Source organism: Phragmites australis, chromosome 10 (genome assembly GCF_958298935.1).
Source record: "Phragmites australis chromosome 10, lpPhrAust1.1, whole genome shotgun sequence".
NCBI lineage: Eukaryota > Viridiplantae > Streptophyta > Magnoliopsida > Poales > Poaceae > Phragmites > Phragmites australis.
In genome coordinates, this window is record NC_084930.1 from 24,053,853 (window position 1) to 24,069,158 (window position 15,306).

Genomic DNA, 15,306 nt, shown 5'->3' on the forward strand with positions numbered 1-15,306 from the left:
TGCTTAATGAACTATCTAACTCATTGATACACTCATTCATCTACATAACTCTGATGTGTAGACATATGATTTAACAAGCCAGGAGAAAGAATCCGAGAATTGGATTCCTCGACCCACAAGTCGTATGTGGGTCAACAATCACTTGGTCTCTAAGGGAGGTCGAGAAATACGTCACGGAGACCAAGGTCACTCTCTGTGGATCAAAGGACCTTGTTCTTCTACCATACAATTACCGATACCATTGGATGCTATTTCGTATCTATACACACAAACAACATTACATATACCTTGACTCGATATACTATGACTCAGAGAGGTATACAGATCTGACAGACTTGCTAAAAGGGGTGTTGGAGAAGTATGCTTCGATGGGCGGGCTTGTACAGAGAGATAAACTCTCGACGACCCACCAACATAAGTTTTTGGTAATAATTCCTTCATCGCAAATCAATTTACCGTTATAATATGCATTCCATAGAACTAACTTGACCATGCACAAATTTCTGCAGTGTCATAGGTAGTCACAGGGCACTAACCTCTGCGGGTACTATGTTGCCCATTATATGATGCAAATTGTTGGCTTTAGTCCACCAGTATATCCGCTGGTTAGTGTAATTATAGTATATTAAAATACATTTTTCATCATTGTGCCTAACTATTTTAATTTTTTTCTATGGACATATAAATTTCCTACAAATAGCCTCGAGAAAGTGGATGTTATGTATATTCAAAAATGTTTCATCCATTTCATAAATGCGGAGATCTTAAAGGAGAGCGGTGAATTTCATGATCGTGAGAACTTTATGAGCCAAAGTTTGTAATCTCAACAGAAGCGGGTCAGTTCAATATATTGAAAATGCTTGCATCTTGCAATCTATTGATGTATTATAAGCTAAAATGAAGAAAATGAACTCTTTACTTCCTTTTAATTCAATATGGTAAAGCTAATTTGTTGGTTTATATATTATCAGGTATGGGGTTGACTCAAGAATGAAGAACGAAGAATGCTTTCCAAATGTTATGAGGCTCTGTAATATTAACATTTTACTTCTGTTTATGTGTATGACTTTGTGCCGTGATATGTATATGACTTTGTGACATTGAATGAATATGTTCGATCTATTGTGTGTATGATCTACTGTGTGTATGGAGTTTGAATGTAAATGACCTGCTATGTGTATGATCTGTTATTGATATGTCAGTTTACATTCAGAAATATATAAATTCAGTACTATATATATATATATATATATATATATATATATATATGGTACAGACGGTTTTAGGCCTACAACCGTTTGTATAAATCACAACAGACAGCTTATGTTTCTATATCATAGACGACTCGAAACTGTAGTCGTCTGTACTGTACCATAGTGCAGATGGCTCGTTATTGGAGGTATCTATACTGTTATAATATCACAGACGGCTCACAACTTAGAGTCATCTGTATTGTACCATAATACAAACGTCTCATTAGTGGAGTCGTCTGTACTATTACTATATCATAGACGGCTCAAAACTTCGAGCCGTATATGATATTCCGTAGTACAGACACCTTGTGATTGGAGTTATCAGTACAAATATTTTTTACAGACGGTTTAAAACTCGTTTGTATAAATCTGATTTGTAAAGACTCTTTTCCACATATGGTTCGGAAAAGCGTCCCGCACAAGGGTTTCAAACCGTCTATACAAATATTTTTTTCTAGTAGTGTTATATACGTCTGGCGCTTATAAATCGGTAGTGATATATTATCACTGTCGGTTATTACTAAACTGGCAATGAAAGAGGGATAAGGATGATCTTTTTTATTAGTGTAAAGTGTTGTTTCATATAGGTATGCTAAAACGAGCAATCTATTAGAAGGATTTAAACATTATATTGCGATAGCTGACACTAGTTGTGTCGGTGTATGGGTAGTACCATGAAACTTACTCCATGTTAAACTTTCCTTACACTGAAGGTTTTTTTTTTATCGGTAAGGAAATTCATTACCCAGACGGACCAGCCAACTCGCTGTCCACCAAAACGCTTACAAAGTTTGTAGCATTGGAGGATGCAAACAAGGAAGTCTCCAAGCCCAGCCGAGGACTATAGCCTGTGAGCTCATGTATTTTTAGGCTATATGTTAAACAAGGAAGAATTTTTGACATTATGTATAGGATTGGTCTTCAAATACAACTCATTTATGTAGTTTTAGGCTATGTTTGGATGGGCTGAATCCCTTTCCAATCTACGTTAGTGGTCCGGGAGCTTGAAAGATTAAAACATCGCCTTAGGTGAAATAAAACTGTGCCCGGCCGAGCTAGCTCTTTGCAACAGAGCACCAACTTGGGGATCAGCATGGTTAACCACTAATTGAGTGGCTCTAAACACTTTGTCTAACACTCGACGTCCTTTCATTGTGACATAAAGGTCTGACAACTCCATTTTCTTGGTACCAGGAACATGTCATGTGGATGGTAAGGTGGCAGTTTTCTTGCTATTAATCGTGTAATCATCCTCATGAATACGGTGCTGCAGATTGTTCTCATTTTTTTGGCCTAACTTTTTACATAATGGAAGCACAACCCTTCACCTCTACACTAACTAGGGATACACAATCACATTTTTTGCGCCAAATTAGTCAGAAATTTCAAAAATCAAACTTTGAAGAGTACTCCCTCCATTCTAAGGCGTATTTTATTTAAAAAATAAAATTTTATAAGTTTTGACTGATAATTAGTCAAATTATATACATGTTTAGTATACATGTTTTAGTAAATTTGTATTTTAATGTACTTTTAGTATGATGTTAATTTTATAACAATTAATAATATATTATAAGAGAAATTAACGGTTAAAATTTACTTTTGATGATTTTTTTCAAAATAAAATAGGCATTACATCCTCGAATGGAGGGAGTACTGTATATCCGTATAGAGAACCTTTTCCTTCATTATTCATGAGAGCACTGTACATGTTTAGCAGCTGCCTAATTCTAGTCACAATTGAAGTAAAGGAAACTGTGTAACTGTGCACGATTGCTATTCACCAAATCACCATACTCAATCGTTTGTGTAGATGGAATGATGACTAGCTAAATTAACGTGATGAAAGCTATCGGCGAGATTCCCACACCGCATACATCATATAGGAATCTTTCTCTCTCTATATAAAGGCCAGAGAGCGCCATGGCCTGACCTCACTGCACGGCCTCAAGAGGAAGCTTCTTTCGGCTGGGAACGCCATGGAGCTGCTTCCTCTTCTTCTGGCTTGCTCCCTTCTGTTCACCGTTGCGACTCCGGTCAGGGACGTCACCGACGCCTGCACCTCGCAAGTCAATGGTATATAGATGCTCCCATCATAACTACTCAATTTTGTTTGCAACTATTTTGTCTCTTCCTTTATCCGTTAATTTGCTCTTACTATGTTCATATTGGATCGATCAGTGATTTCACATTAGATAATTAGTAGCTGTAGTTAAGCAGTAGAAATAAAGATGTTCTTCTCAGATGATATATATACTGTGTCCAGATGGGCAACAGCTAGAATTGTCTAGTGAAGAAATTGACAGTCGTGACTCATGAATCCTGACAGTTCATAAGACGCAGTAGAAGCAGGGTTAAATTAGTTCTTGGGTCATTCAGTATTCGATATCTATTCCTCTGCAACAATTTCTTTTTTCAGCACTGTCAAAGACGGTCTTGTTTAGGTCAAGAACAGCATTCGATAGATTACATGATTGTCCACAGTCGAATTACGGATTGTAGAACTTATAAATAAGAAAGAAAAAAAGTTTACTAGTCTTTTCTTTTTCTTTTTCCTTTTAATATATTTAGTCGTATCACAAATTCTTTTCCAGTCCCTTAGTTGTCCAAAACGCCATGACACATTGAATTGGGTGGCGGCGGTGCATTACTCCTGCCAGATTTAAGTAGCGACATGATTATTTTGCCTTTCTCCCGTGATCCCAATGCTGACGCCTCCAATTCAATTCCAACCACCATTTATACCATACTACCTCTATTCTAAAATAAATATTATTTTAAAATATATGTAGTCAAATTTTACAAACGTTGACCACTAATATACACAAAACTATTAGGATTTGACATATGAAAATAATAGTAATAAATTTTTAATAAAAAATATTTTAACATCATCTAATTTTTATCAACTCTTACCAAGAGGTAATTATCAAAAATAATAATCAAACGTGCAAAAACCGTATCGATATGCTAAATGATAAGTAAAAGAGAACAAAAATAGTCCCATATATACCATTGTACAGATGACCGAGCCTTTTTCTCCTTTTGGAGGAGATGGAAAGCTTAGATAGCGAGAAGACCATGGTAGATGGTACGTCAAATGTCGCTAGGTCTACATAGTTTTTATTTTCTTATTTAGCACTGATTAATCAGCCACTTTGTCCTTTTGGCCATTCATGATAAGGTGATGTACTGTGGACCTATGGTATTAAATTATAGCAAATTATGTTTCTGGTATATGTATCCTCTATCAAGCTTAGCTTATGATTTTTTAATGAAAATAGTAATATCACTGCTACTTATCTTTGCATTGGGTTGCTTTAATTTGTAGAGTTTCTTATACAATGTTGAATGTTCCCGAAGTTGAATGATGGTAGGCCCAAGAAGTACTGTGCCTAAACTTAACACGTACTTAATGTCCTTGGTAGTTTAGCTTATCTGTTAGGATGGACTTAATTAGACCTTATCATCCAGCATATAGAACAATGTTGATATGTTCCCTCTTTTCTGCCGGGCACCCAAACGTTCAACATGACCTATACATAAAAAATTTGCAACAAACGCATGGCAACTATATATTATTAAAGTAGCAGACTAGAAAAAAGTCCGTCCTTCGTCATTAGCATCACCGGTGGCTCAAACTATATTGGTTTAGTACGTGGAAAAGACGTACACTTCGATGATGCCAAAACTGTCGGCCTACCGTTCCAGTTTATCACAACACGGTCAAACAAAGCACATTGGTGATTGGTCTATACGAGAGATGGGGACAAATAATTAACGATGCTCAAATCATGGAGTCAAGAAAGTTGCATATACGTCGATTTGAGGTGCGCGTGACACGGTCACCCGGCTCGCGCGGCCGATCGAGTCAGTCACAGGTCTTTGTTTTGTGGTGGCCGTTTGTGCGGTATTATTGGTGGTTCAGTGCTGCACGCCTTAATGCTTGCACGCTAGCTGTTTAATCTCTTTGGTGGTACGTCGCTGTCTCACTCATCTCACGATACGACGGTTAAACGGCTGAGCAGTGCTTAATCGGTGCTTGCACCTAGCAATCATCACCTAAGGGATCACTTTCTTCTCAAAAGCTATTCAGTGAGTGAATAGTGTCACCAACTAGCTAGTACTTGAATATGCATGCTGTCAAAATTAAGGTCACCCAAACGTTCACTTGTAAAACTAGAGTTCGCTTTTCAACCAATAATGTCGACCTTCGTGGATATTTAGATCAATCGTACGAAAAATATACGAGTAGACTTCTTCCAGACTTGCCTTGACTCGTACAAAAATTATTGACATTTGACATATGTAAGTAATGGAGTAACTAATTACTTACCTCGGAGCGTCGATACTATCTGCAGATTTCCAGCACCTCAACGGCTCGGGCCTCCACCTGACGCTGCACCACCCGCGGAGCCCCTGCTCGCCGGCGCCGCTCCCGTCTGACCTCCCATTCTCCACCGTCCTCACCCACGACGATGCCCGCGTGGCCCACCTCGCCTCGCGCCTCGCAAGTAAGACCCCGGGTCCCCGGCGCCCGACGTCGCTCCGCAAGAAACCCGCCGTCGCCGGTAGCCTCGCGGACTCGCTGGCCGTCTCCGTGCCGCTAACGCCGGGCGTGTCCCTGGGCGTCGGCAACTACGTCACCCGCCTGGGCCTCGGCTCGCCTGCAACCTCCTACGCCATGGTCGTGGACACGGGTTCCTCGCTCACCTGGCTGCAGTGCTCCCCGTGCTTGGTCTCGTGCCACCGCCAGGAAGGGCCGCTCTACGACCCCCGGGCGTCCAGCACCTACGCCTCCGTGCCGTGCTCGGCATCCCAGTGTAACGAGCTCCAGTCTGCCACGCTCAACCCGTCCGCCTGCTCCGTCTCCAACGCCTGCATCTACCAGGCCAGCTACGGCGACAGCTCTTTCTCCGTCGGGTACCTGAGCAAGGACACCGTCTCATTCGGCACCGGCAGGTTCCCCAACTTCTACTACGGCTGTGGCCAGGACAACGAGGGGCTCTTCGGGAGGTCGGCGGGGATCATCGGCCTCGCGCGCAACAAGCTTTCGCTGTTCTACCAGCTCGCGCCCAGCCTTGGCTACTCCTTTTCCTACTGCCTCCCAACGTCGGCGTCTTCGGGGTATCTCTCCATCGGGTCCTCCAACCCAGGGCAGTACTCGTACACACCCATGGCATCGAGCTCGCTCGACGGCTCGCTCTACTTCATCAACCTGGCGGGGATGTCGGTTGGGGGGAGCCCGCTGGCGGTGTCGCCGTCGGAGTATGGCAGCCTGCCGACGATCATAGACTCTGGCACGGTGATCACGCGCCTGCCGACGAGCGTGTACAACGCGCTGAGCAAGGCGGTGGCCGCGGGCATGGGCGGGACGCCCCGCGCGCCCGCGTACTCCATCCTGCACACGTGCTTCCAGGGTCAGGCGTCGCAGCTGCGCGTGCCGTCCGTTGATATGACCTTCCGGGGCGCCGCGACGCTGAAGCTGGCGACGCGGAACGTGCTCATCGACGTGGACGACTCCACGACGTGCCTGGCGTTCGCGCCCACGGACAGCACGGCGATCATCGGCAACACCCAGCAGCAGACGTTCAGCTTTGTCTACGATGTTGCCCAGTCCAGGATCGGCTTCGCGCCCGGCGGTTGCAGCTGAAGGGTGAACTGCACGCATGGATGCCGAGTTTGGTCATGGTAAAGCTTGGTGGTTGAATTTGCATAAACATGTAACTGCATATGGAAGTTAATGAAGATAAGTGTTACATGTTACTACAGTCACTGGCAAATTGTACATCATTTATAGGTAAATTGGAGTGTTTGGGTTTCTACAGTTCATTGGAAGTGCTTCAACAATTGTAAGGTCAAAAAACAAGTGTAATAGCTCGAAGATTTGGTCTATTGGTTATGTTCTTGTTAAGGCAAGCCCTTCGTTTATTTAACATCACACCGTTATCTCAAGGACCCTTTTGCTTCGTACATTCTTCCACAAAAATTGTAAACTTTAGGGCCTTTTGACAGTGAATTTCGATTAAAATTCCATTAAACAAAATCCTAGAAACTACAAGAGTAATGAAATGCGCTTTGCAGACACTGAAGCTCAGGTACGTGGTTGTCACAACCACTAGGAGACAACGGAAATGATAAGAAACTTTAATTATTTGGATGTTGCCATGATGCATTCTTCAACAAGTGTTACATCACTACATTTCGTTACGGAGGGAACTGCATGGCACAGATGGCGCGACATGCGCATCAGCTGGTTTTCGCCCATATCTTATGTTTTGCTATTAATGTCAAAACTAGGAATCAGTTTCCACTGCAGATAAAAAGTTTATACTTTTTAATCTAAGGGCATTGTACATGTAAAAAATCTCCATACCAATATGTTAATACTACAGCATTCTCTAGTATCTAAAGAGTAATGAAAGTTTATGACATAAAACATTTCATGTCCAAGTCAATCATTTTGCCTTTACAGCTGAATTAACTGTATTTCATCGCTGCAAAATAAGCTCAGATGTAGTATAGATTGCACAATAGCTGCATAAGCAATCTTATAAGCTACCTGCTAACCTGAAACACCCTTACCCAATGCTTTTGAAAAGAAGGTAAACTGGGTGCACAAGGTCATATATTCTCCCACGTTTGCACGGTATCTCATCCAGGCATCTAACCTTGGTTGTAACAAGGATAAAATCGGTATCAGTGAAACTAGATTGTTCATCTTCGTGAAAAATAGTAGCTTCCTTCATGCAATTGGAACTGTATATATGCGTGTACCATGTAGTGTGCCCTCCAAAAGAAAAAAAAAATTAATTGTTGGAGCATGATCTTAGTGGATGGCATTTTGCAAATATAGCTAAACAATAAGTTAGATAAGAATGGTGCAACAGTAACTTAGTGTAAATTTGTAATATGCTCTGTTTACAGTATACATAAATTGTTGGTTAGGATAACTAGTATCCACATGAGTAATAATTGATGAAGAGAAGTACACCTTTTCCTATTGGTTATGGACTCTGACACCAAACCATGAATAGCAAGAATATCTCTGGTACCTGGGCATGGGTAGGCTAGCTTGAAATAGAAATTTAAGAGTTCTCTGTATTATTGTGAGGAACCATTTAAATTATATTATAATTTATTATTAGAGTGATCATTTACACAATCACAACTACAATGATTAACCAGAATCTTATTCCGGTAGTCCCGGTAAGTATTTTATACCCAAAATCTGAACACGAGTCTTTACAACATGATCATCACATCAAGGTATAATAAAGAGTAAGTAATAAAATTATATTACAAGTCTTTAAGTTATTATAGATTTTTACCCATTTACAGAAGCGTATGCCAAAATGACAAAAACACTACTTAACCTCCTAGCCACTCAAAGATACTACACAGCGGAATAACAAGTTTATGAACAACAAAAGATAGGTGGAGTCGTTTGCCCCGAGGCACCACCCCAAAACGATATCACTAGAGTAGATGGCGCTACTCTCGCCCGTCACCAACATCGGCGGGCATGAAGTACCGAAAATTACCTCTTTCTCACCTGCAAAACTCACAAAGCAACGTGAGTATGAAGGTACTCGCAAGATGTAATCCATAATTATTATATATAATAACCCAACTCTAAAGATAATGCATCTGGATGAACTAGTAAGGAATCAACTATAAGGTTAAATGAATTTGTATGCAAAAGCTAAACCAACAACTCGAGTGTGTGAGAAGCTACACCGAACCACTTATACCATTTTCTCCTGAGATCAATAACATAACATATATGTAATTTGAACCAATCCAAAACATCATCAACCATCACTATCCATTTCCCAACTCATCGTAACATGATTTCCCATCGAGACTTTACGATTAATATAAATGGACAGAAGCATGCTTATGACCGAGAGCGCAGAAATTCGAATTGTTCTTACACCCTGCAAGGGGTACATCTTTACCCACATAACTCGAGTCCATTCTCTCGGGCCCCGAGACAACATTTCTCGTACCCAGAACTACCCACTTACACATGCCCCTATGGCACCGAGGTTACCACGAGCGTGTCTCAGACACCTCTGGCTCCCCGCCACCTTGCTTCTTCCAGTCTTTCTCTTACACATCATAGGGACGCATGACAAGCGTCAGCACGATATACTATAATTGGGTCATTCATCCATTATCCGAATATGTTGTAGTATAGAAAGTGCTAAAACAAGCTGCAACAACAGTCGATGCTTAATCGACTTATACGGGCCTATAGCATCCGAGACTCCGTTCTCGAGCCATACCTATCACCAGCCAAATCTTGTCTCATCCTCAAGATCTCATACCTTCCAACTTCATGTTTATCTTTGTGAACAACAATAAGCCCTAAGCTTGTGAATGATGGTTGAACTACCGCTCAACTTCTACCAAAAACCTACGCATTGCTAAGCACTTCGGATAGCATTTAAGTTAGACAACAATAATGTTATACTAAGGCTACAAGCATAGAGATCATCAATAATTTAAGGTAGAAGTAATGCATCAACATATGTTCTACCCACATACCTAACACAGATATCGCTAACATGCATACCATACATAAGCGATAATTTATCAATTTAGACTCCACATGATCCAAATTATAAGGTAGAATATGCTTATATGCTTGCCTGGTTACTCCGGCGCTTCTCTTATGAATTTTGGTTCATTGTCGGCTTTGACCATGCGAATCGTTGGCTCGTCACTCTCTAAACAATCAAGAATGCACCGAATAAACCAACAAATGAGGAAAAAGAAATATGCTTATGATGCATGATCGTGAATTGACATGGAAGGTGTCATGTCTCGAAAGCATTTGTAAACAAAAGCAAACGACACAAGAGATGAAAGGTTTGAACCTCATCTAAGACATCCTAAGTTCACTGGGTACTAGACGACTGGTGGTCAAATCAAGGGTCTAGCGGTCAGACTGTTGGAATTGAGCAAAGGGGAAAATGGTACTGAGTTGGTCTAACGATCAGCTGTCAAAATCCAGCAAAGGAAACAACGGTACTGAGTTGGTCTGGCAGTCTGACTATGGAGTCTGTCCGAAGCGACATAGTCTCACTAGCAGTCAAACTGGCCCTATTAGTAGTCAGATCATGGGACCCTACCGACGCCACCTCGACGAGATCGCCAGTGAAGGTTCCGACGATGCCTTCAAATACAAAAGGTACCAAAACACTCTGTGACACTAGTGGAGTATTTCTAGGGTAGTTTGGACAATATGCAGGGGACCAAACTCGAGAAACCCCATGAATGGGATCTAAAGCTAGGGTTGAACTTGGCCAAAACAAGATGGAGACTGATTAGAGCTTGGGAATGATGGAAAAATGGTAGGGGATGCTCACCTTGGTGTAGGGGAGCTTTGTATTGAATCAGTTCGCCTCGAGGAAGCTCCGATTTGCGAATTGGGCCTCGAGGTGGTCGCTAGGCTTGAGATGGAGAAAACTCAGGGGAAGCGCCACTAGCGATGAAAAGAGGGGGAGGAACTCGGGGAAGTCCTCAGGAAGCTCGGGGGAGCCCTCTCCGTCGATCTTCGGGCGTTTGGGACGTCGAGGTGATCTCTCCCGCTCTCTCTCTCTCTCTCTTTTGGCGAAGTGAGCAAGTGAGAGTGAAATGGAAGGGAGAGAGGAGTGAACGTCGGTCGATGGGCTTTAAACCAAAATCCACTGCGCCCTGGCGGTCAGACCGCGAGGGGTCTCGGTCAGACCGCAAGGAGCGATCTTGTGCTCAAAACCTTCTGTGCCCTAGCAGTCATACCACAGGTGGTCTCGGTCAAATCGTGAGGGTGATTTGTGCTGAAAACTTTGTCTCCTTTTTCCTTTTCCCCCTTTCTCCTTCTCTTCTTCTTTCCCAAAGCCTAAGAGTACTTCTAATTAGCCCTAGATTATTTCTACTCACAAGTATAAATACACATATGATGAAATTTGCGCAAAACATAAAACTAAGGTGATTATGCTCGCTTAACTTAGATTAGGATTTTTTGGGTGTGACAATTATCAAGTGCAAATGGGGCAAAACTCTACATGATGAATCATTGCTTTATTATTTTAGAGGTCTCTCTATCATGCAAAGAAGATGGTTCAAAGCTCTACATGATGACGAGTTCGACATGATTGCTGAGTGTTTTACTTCATGGACATTGATGCAGATGAAATGATTTAATCAGCAATTGAACTAGGACCAACGGACGGCACTAGAATCCTTCAGAGTTATTGGTAATGCATCACTTTCAGTCGGAGCCCTATTAAGGCTATAGAAGTGATAGAACTGACTCTTGGAAATGACTACGGTCTAACACAAGATGTGTGCTTAGTATGCACCAACTGTCCAACAGCAACTGTAAAGGACCAAATGGGGCTTGCATAAGGGGGTTGTGGCAGTTTTTTTTTATATTAGTTTTTTACGGAAATTAAAAAGTAATGCAGACAATGAAAAAATTCCAAAAATATTATCTAGTCGTCAAACAGTTTAGTGAAAATAGGGTTTTCGCCCTATGGTAAGGCGAAAACATATTTTTGCCAAACCGTATGCCAAAAAAAAGTGAGTGAACTTTTTAAATATTTTTTATACAGTAACAGGAGGTTTCGCCAACCGGTTTGGCGACTACTCCTAGGATGAAGAGTAACCCGCCTGTTTTCCGAATTTTTCTCATTCACACTTTCTATATTCGAACAGTGAGTTGCTATGCTCCAAAATTCATGAAAAATTTTCAATTGGTCCTATAATTCATGATGAATCCATTTTAAAAGGATTTACCATAATACCCTTTGTAGGTTTCAAAATAAAAAAACTCCAAAATGGTTACTTTTAGAAATTATAGTAAGTTTTAAAGCCTCAAAAAAAATTCCACAAATTTGGAAAAATTTAGTAATATTCCTCTCATATGGCAGAATAATTTCTAAAATTATTTCCAACCCTATGTTACTTGGTGAAAAAGTGAGTTCCTTTGCAATGCTCCATTTATATGCATTTTTATCATTTCATTTGATATGCTCTTTTTAATTGAATTTGAATTCAAAAAAATTCAAACATGATTAATTTGTTTTAATTCAAAAAATTTTGATATAATTTTAGAAATTAATCATGTTTGAATTCAAATTGAATTAAAAAGAGCATATCACATGAAATGATAAAAATGCATATAAATGGAGCATTGCAAAGGAATTCACTTTTTCACCAAGTAACCTAGGGTTAGAAATATTTTTATAATTTGTTACGCTACATGAGAGGAATATTAGTGAATTTTAACAAATTTTTGGAAATTGTTTTGAGGCTTTAAAATTACTAGAAGTTCTAAAAGTAGCTATTTTTGGAGTTTTTTATTTTGAAACCTACACACATGTTATTATGGTGAATACTTTTAAAATGAATTATAGGACCTGCTAAAAAAGTTTCATAAATTTTGGAGCACGGAAACCCACTGCTCAAATAGACAAAGTGTGAACGAGAAAAATTCGGAAAACATGTGGGTTACTGTTCATCCAAAGAGTAGCGCCGACCCGTTTGGTGAAATCTCATATTACTGTAGGAAAAATATTAAAAATGTTTGATCACCTTTTTTTCCATACGGTTTGGTGAAAATATGTTTCCGCCTTACTGTAGGGCGAAAACCCTATTTTCACTAAACCGTTTGACGACTAGGTAATATTTTTGGAATTTTTTCATTTTGTGTATTATTTTTGTAATTTCTGTAAAAAAAAACTAGTATTAAAAAAATCGTTTGATTTGTGTTGGAGTTACCTACAGATATGATGCTGCAAAATGGTTGTTCAACACAATGGGGTCAATCGAAATGAAATACCATAAATGACAGTCAGCAAGAAACTGTTACTGGGAACACAAATCTATCCTGTTTTTGTCTCCAAAATCCGTAATTGAATCTTATATGTTTGATTCTTTGCATATGTAGCAGTGACCAAACAATCAAACCTTCACCAGTAACAATATGTTGGCTGATTAGTGTTTCAGTATATTGCCAAAGTAGCTGAAAATTTAAATTACTGTACCAACTCAGGACTGCTGATTTGCTTGTCCCTTTATGTTCTGGCACTGTCATGTTGACCCTCCGATTTGGTGTGGAGCGGCAGCAGGGCACGTGTATAGGGACACGGAGACCCTTGCATTAGTGGCTCAAACTCCGAAATGATCACGATGCAAGTGAGTAGAAGAGAGGCTAGTAGTGAGACCTTATCTTGATGACTTAGTGGCTCATCTAGTTTGAGACCTTATCTCGGTGACTTGGTGGCTCAAGAGTTATGACCAGGTGTCGACCGGGAGCATATCCTTGGTGGAGCTCAATGTGGACTAGGGGTGGTATTCATGCCATCGAAACCACGGGATAAAAATGGTTCGATGTAAATTTATGATGATCAAATGGTGAGAAGAATACTTCAAGCTCTTTTTCTGAAATATAAGTTGATATTCTCCATCATCTACGACAACAACGGCATCAAGAAGATAACTCCAAGTCAAGTGCTTGATAAGATCATCGTCCATGAGATGACCATGAACATAAGAGTTGATGCATCTTCCTTATCCAACGCCAAGAACCTTACTCTTATAAGAAAGCAAGCATCATACCCACACATGAAGACAAAGATAAGGAGGCAAGAGTAAGAGTTAAACTCAAGTGAAGATGATGGAGATAAAGACGAAAAGAGCAATAAATATTATGAGCAAAGCACATTAAGTGATGAAAAAATGTATCTCGAAGTCGCCAAGCTCATCTCTCAGGTAGAGAAGAACATCAAGAAAAACAATGCTAAGATTGATCATCATATCTCCATTAAAGACTCAAAGCTATTGATCACATCAAGAAGGAGAAAAAGACCAAGAGCAAGAGGAGACAAAGGGAAGAGCCAAAGCATTTACAAGCACAAGAAGATAGGTGAGTAAAGATGAAGATTCAAGCTCAAGTGATGAGAGCTTCACTACCACTCCTTCAAGAGAAACTCTTTCTCAAGATCATCATCACGCAAGTCGTCATCGCACAAGTCATCACACAAGTGCCTTATGACTAAAGGTATAAATAGCGATGTAAGTGATGATGAATTCGATGAAAATTCTCTCTTCTATGATGAACTCCATCTTTCATTAATGAGCAACAAACAACCCTTAAGAAACAATTTAAAGAACATAAGAAATTCAATGCATTAATGACATTTATGTTTCCTTTGTTTTTAATTATAAGTAATTATTGAATAAATTCAATTTGCTAAACAAAGGGCATGAAGAGCTTAAGGCAAATTTGAGTGCATTAAAACTCAATCTAAGACCCCTTTGGAGCAATCTACCTCTCTATTTAATTTCAATCATAAGGTAAATACTTGCACTTCTTATGATAATTTAATCAATTTATCTAGCTTACCTTTTGCAATGAGATATGTGTTGAGAATGTTCTTGTAGAACTACTTAATGAACTCATTGCACAAGAAAATGATGAGTTAAAGCAAGAAAAAAAAGATTAAAGAGCAAGAACTATATTAACTTTCTCAAGATAACTATGTTACCATGGTGAAGAAGCTTGCGAAGAGATCCACCGTAACATGCTTCAAGTGTCATCCAAAAGGCCACAAGTCCTTCTAATACAAACAATCCAAGAAGGAGATCCAGGAGAAAAAGAAGATCATGAACCTCTCCAATAAGACCTCCAATATCTACACCAAGCCAAACTATAAGTTCAACACCAAAAGCAATAACTACAACTGAAGAAGAAGAACAATGACAAGGTGGTTGTACACATGAGTGAAAGAAAGAATTGAGGGTAAAACCAACCCATTTAGGTACCTAAAGAAATCATTATCAACATGAAGATGCTCCAATCAATTTAAATTCCAAAGAAGACTTGAAGCCTCGATATGTCTGTGAGAATTTGTAGATTTAGCTCACAAGATGAAATAAAGATTTAATCAAATAAGCCAAATACATAAGATTAGACATATTGATAAAGATCATGATCATCATATATCCAAATCATATCCAAAGATTAAAAAAAAGTAATTGAGATAGATGCAAAATCTTA

The 15,306-nt window shown here is 39.9% G+C and overlaps 1 protein-coding gene across 1 annotated transcript; it reads left to right on the forward strand.

Annotated features, from left to right (window-relative positions):
• Nucleotides 1–3,146: 3,146 nt before the first annotated feature.
• Nucleotides 3,147–7,189, forward strand: LOC133930394 (aspartyl protease family protein At5g10770-like). The gene is made up of 2 exons (XM_062377031.1): nucleotides 3,147–3,329; nucleotides 5,615–7,189. The coding sequence occupies exons 1-2, from the start codon at nucleotides 3,233–3,235 to the stop codon at nucleotides 6,904–6,906; spliced, it is 1,389 nt and encodes a 462-aa protein (XP_062233015.1). The 5' UTR covers nucleotides 3,147–3,232; the 3' UTR covers nucleotides 6,907–7,189.
• The last annotated feature ends 8,117 nt before the right edge of the window (nucleotides 7,190–15,306 follow it).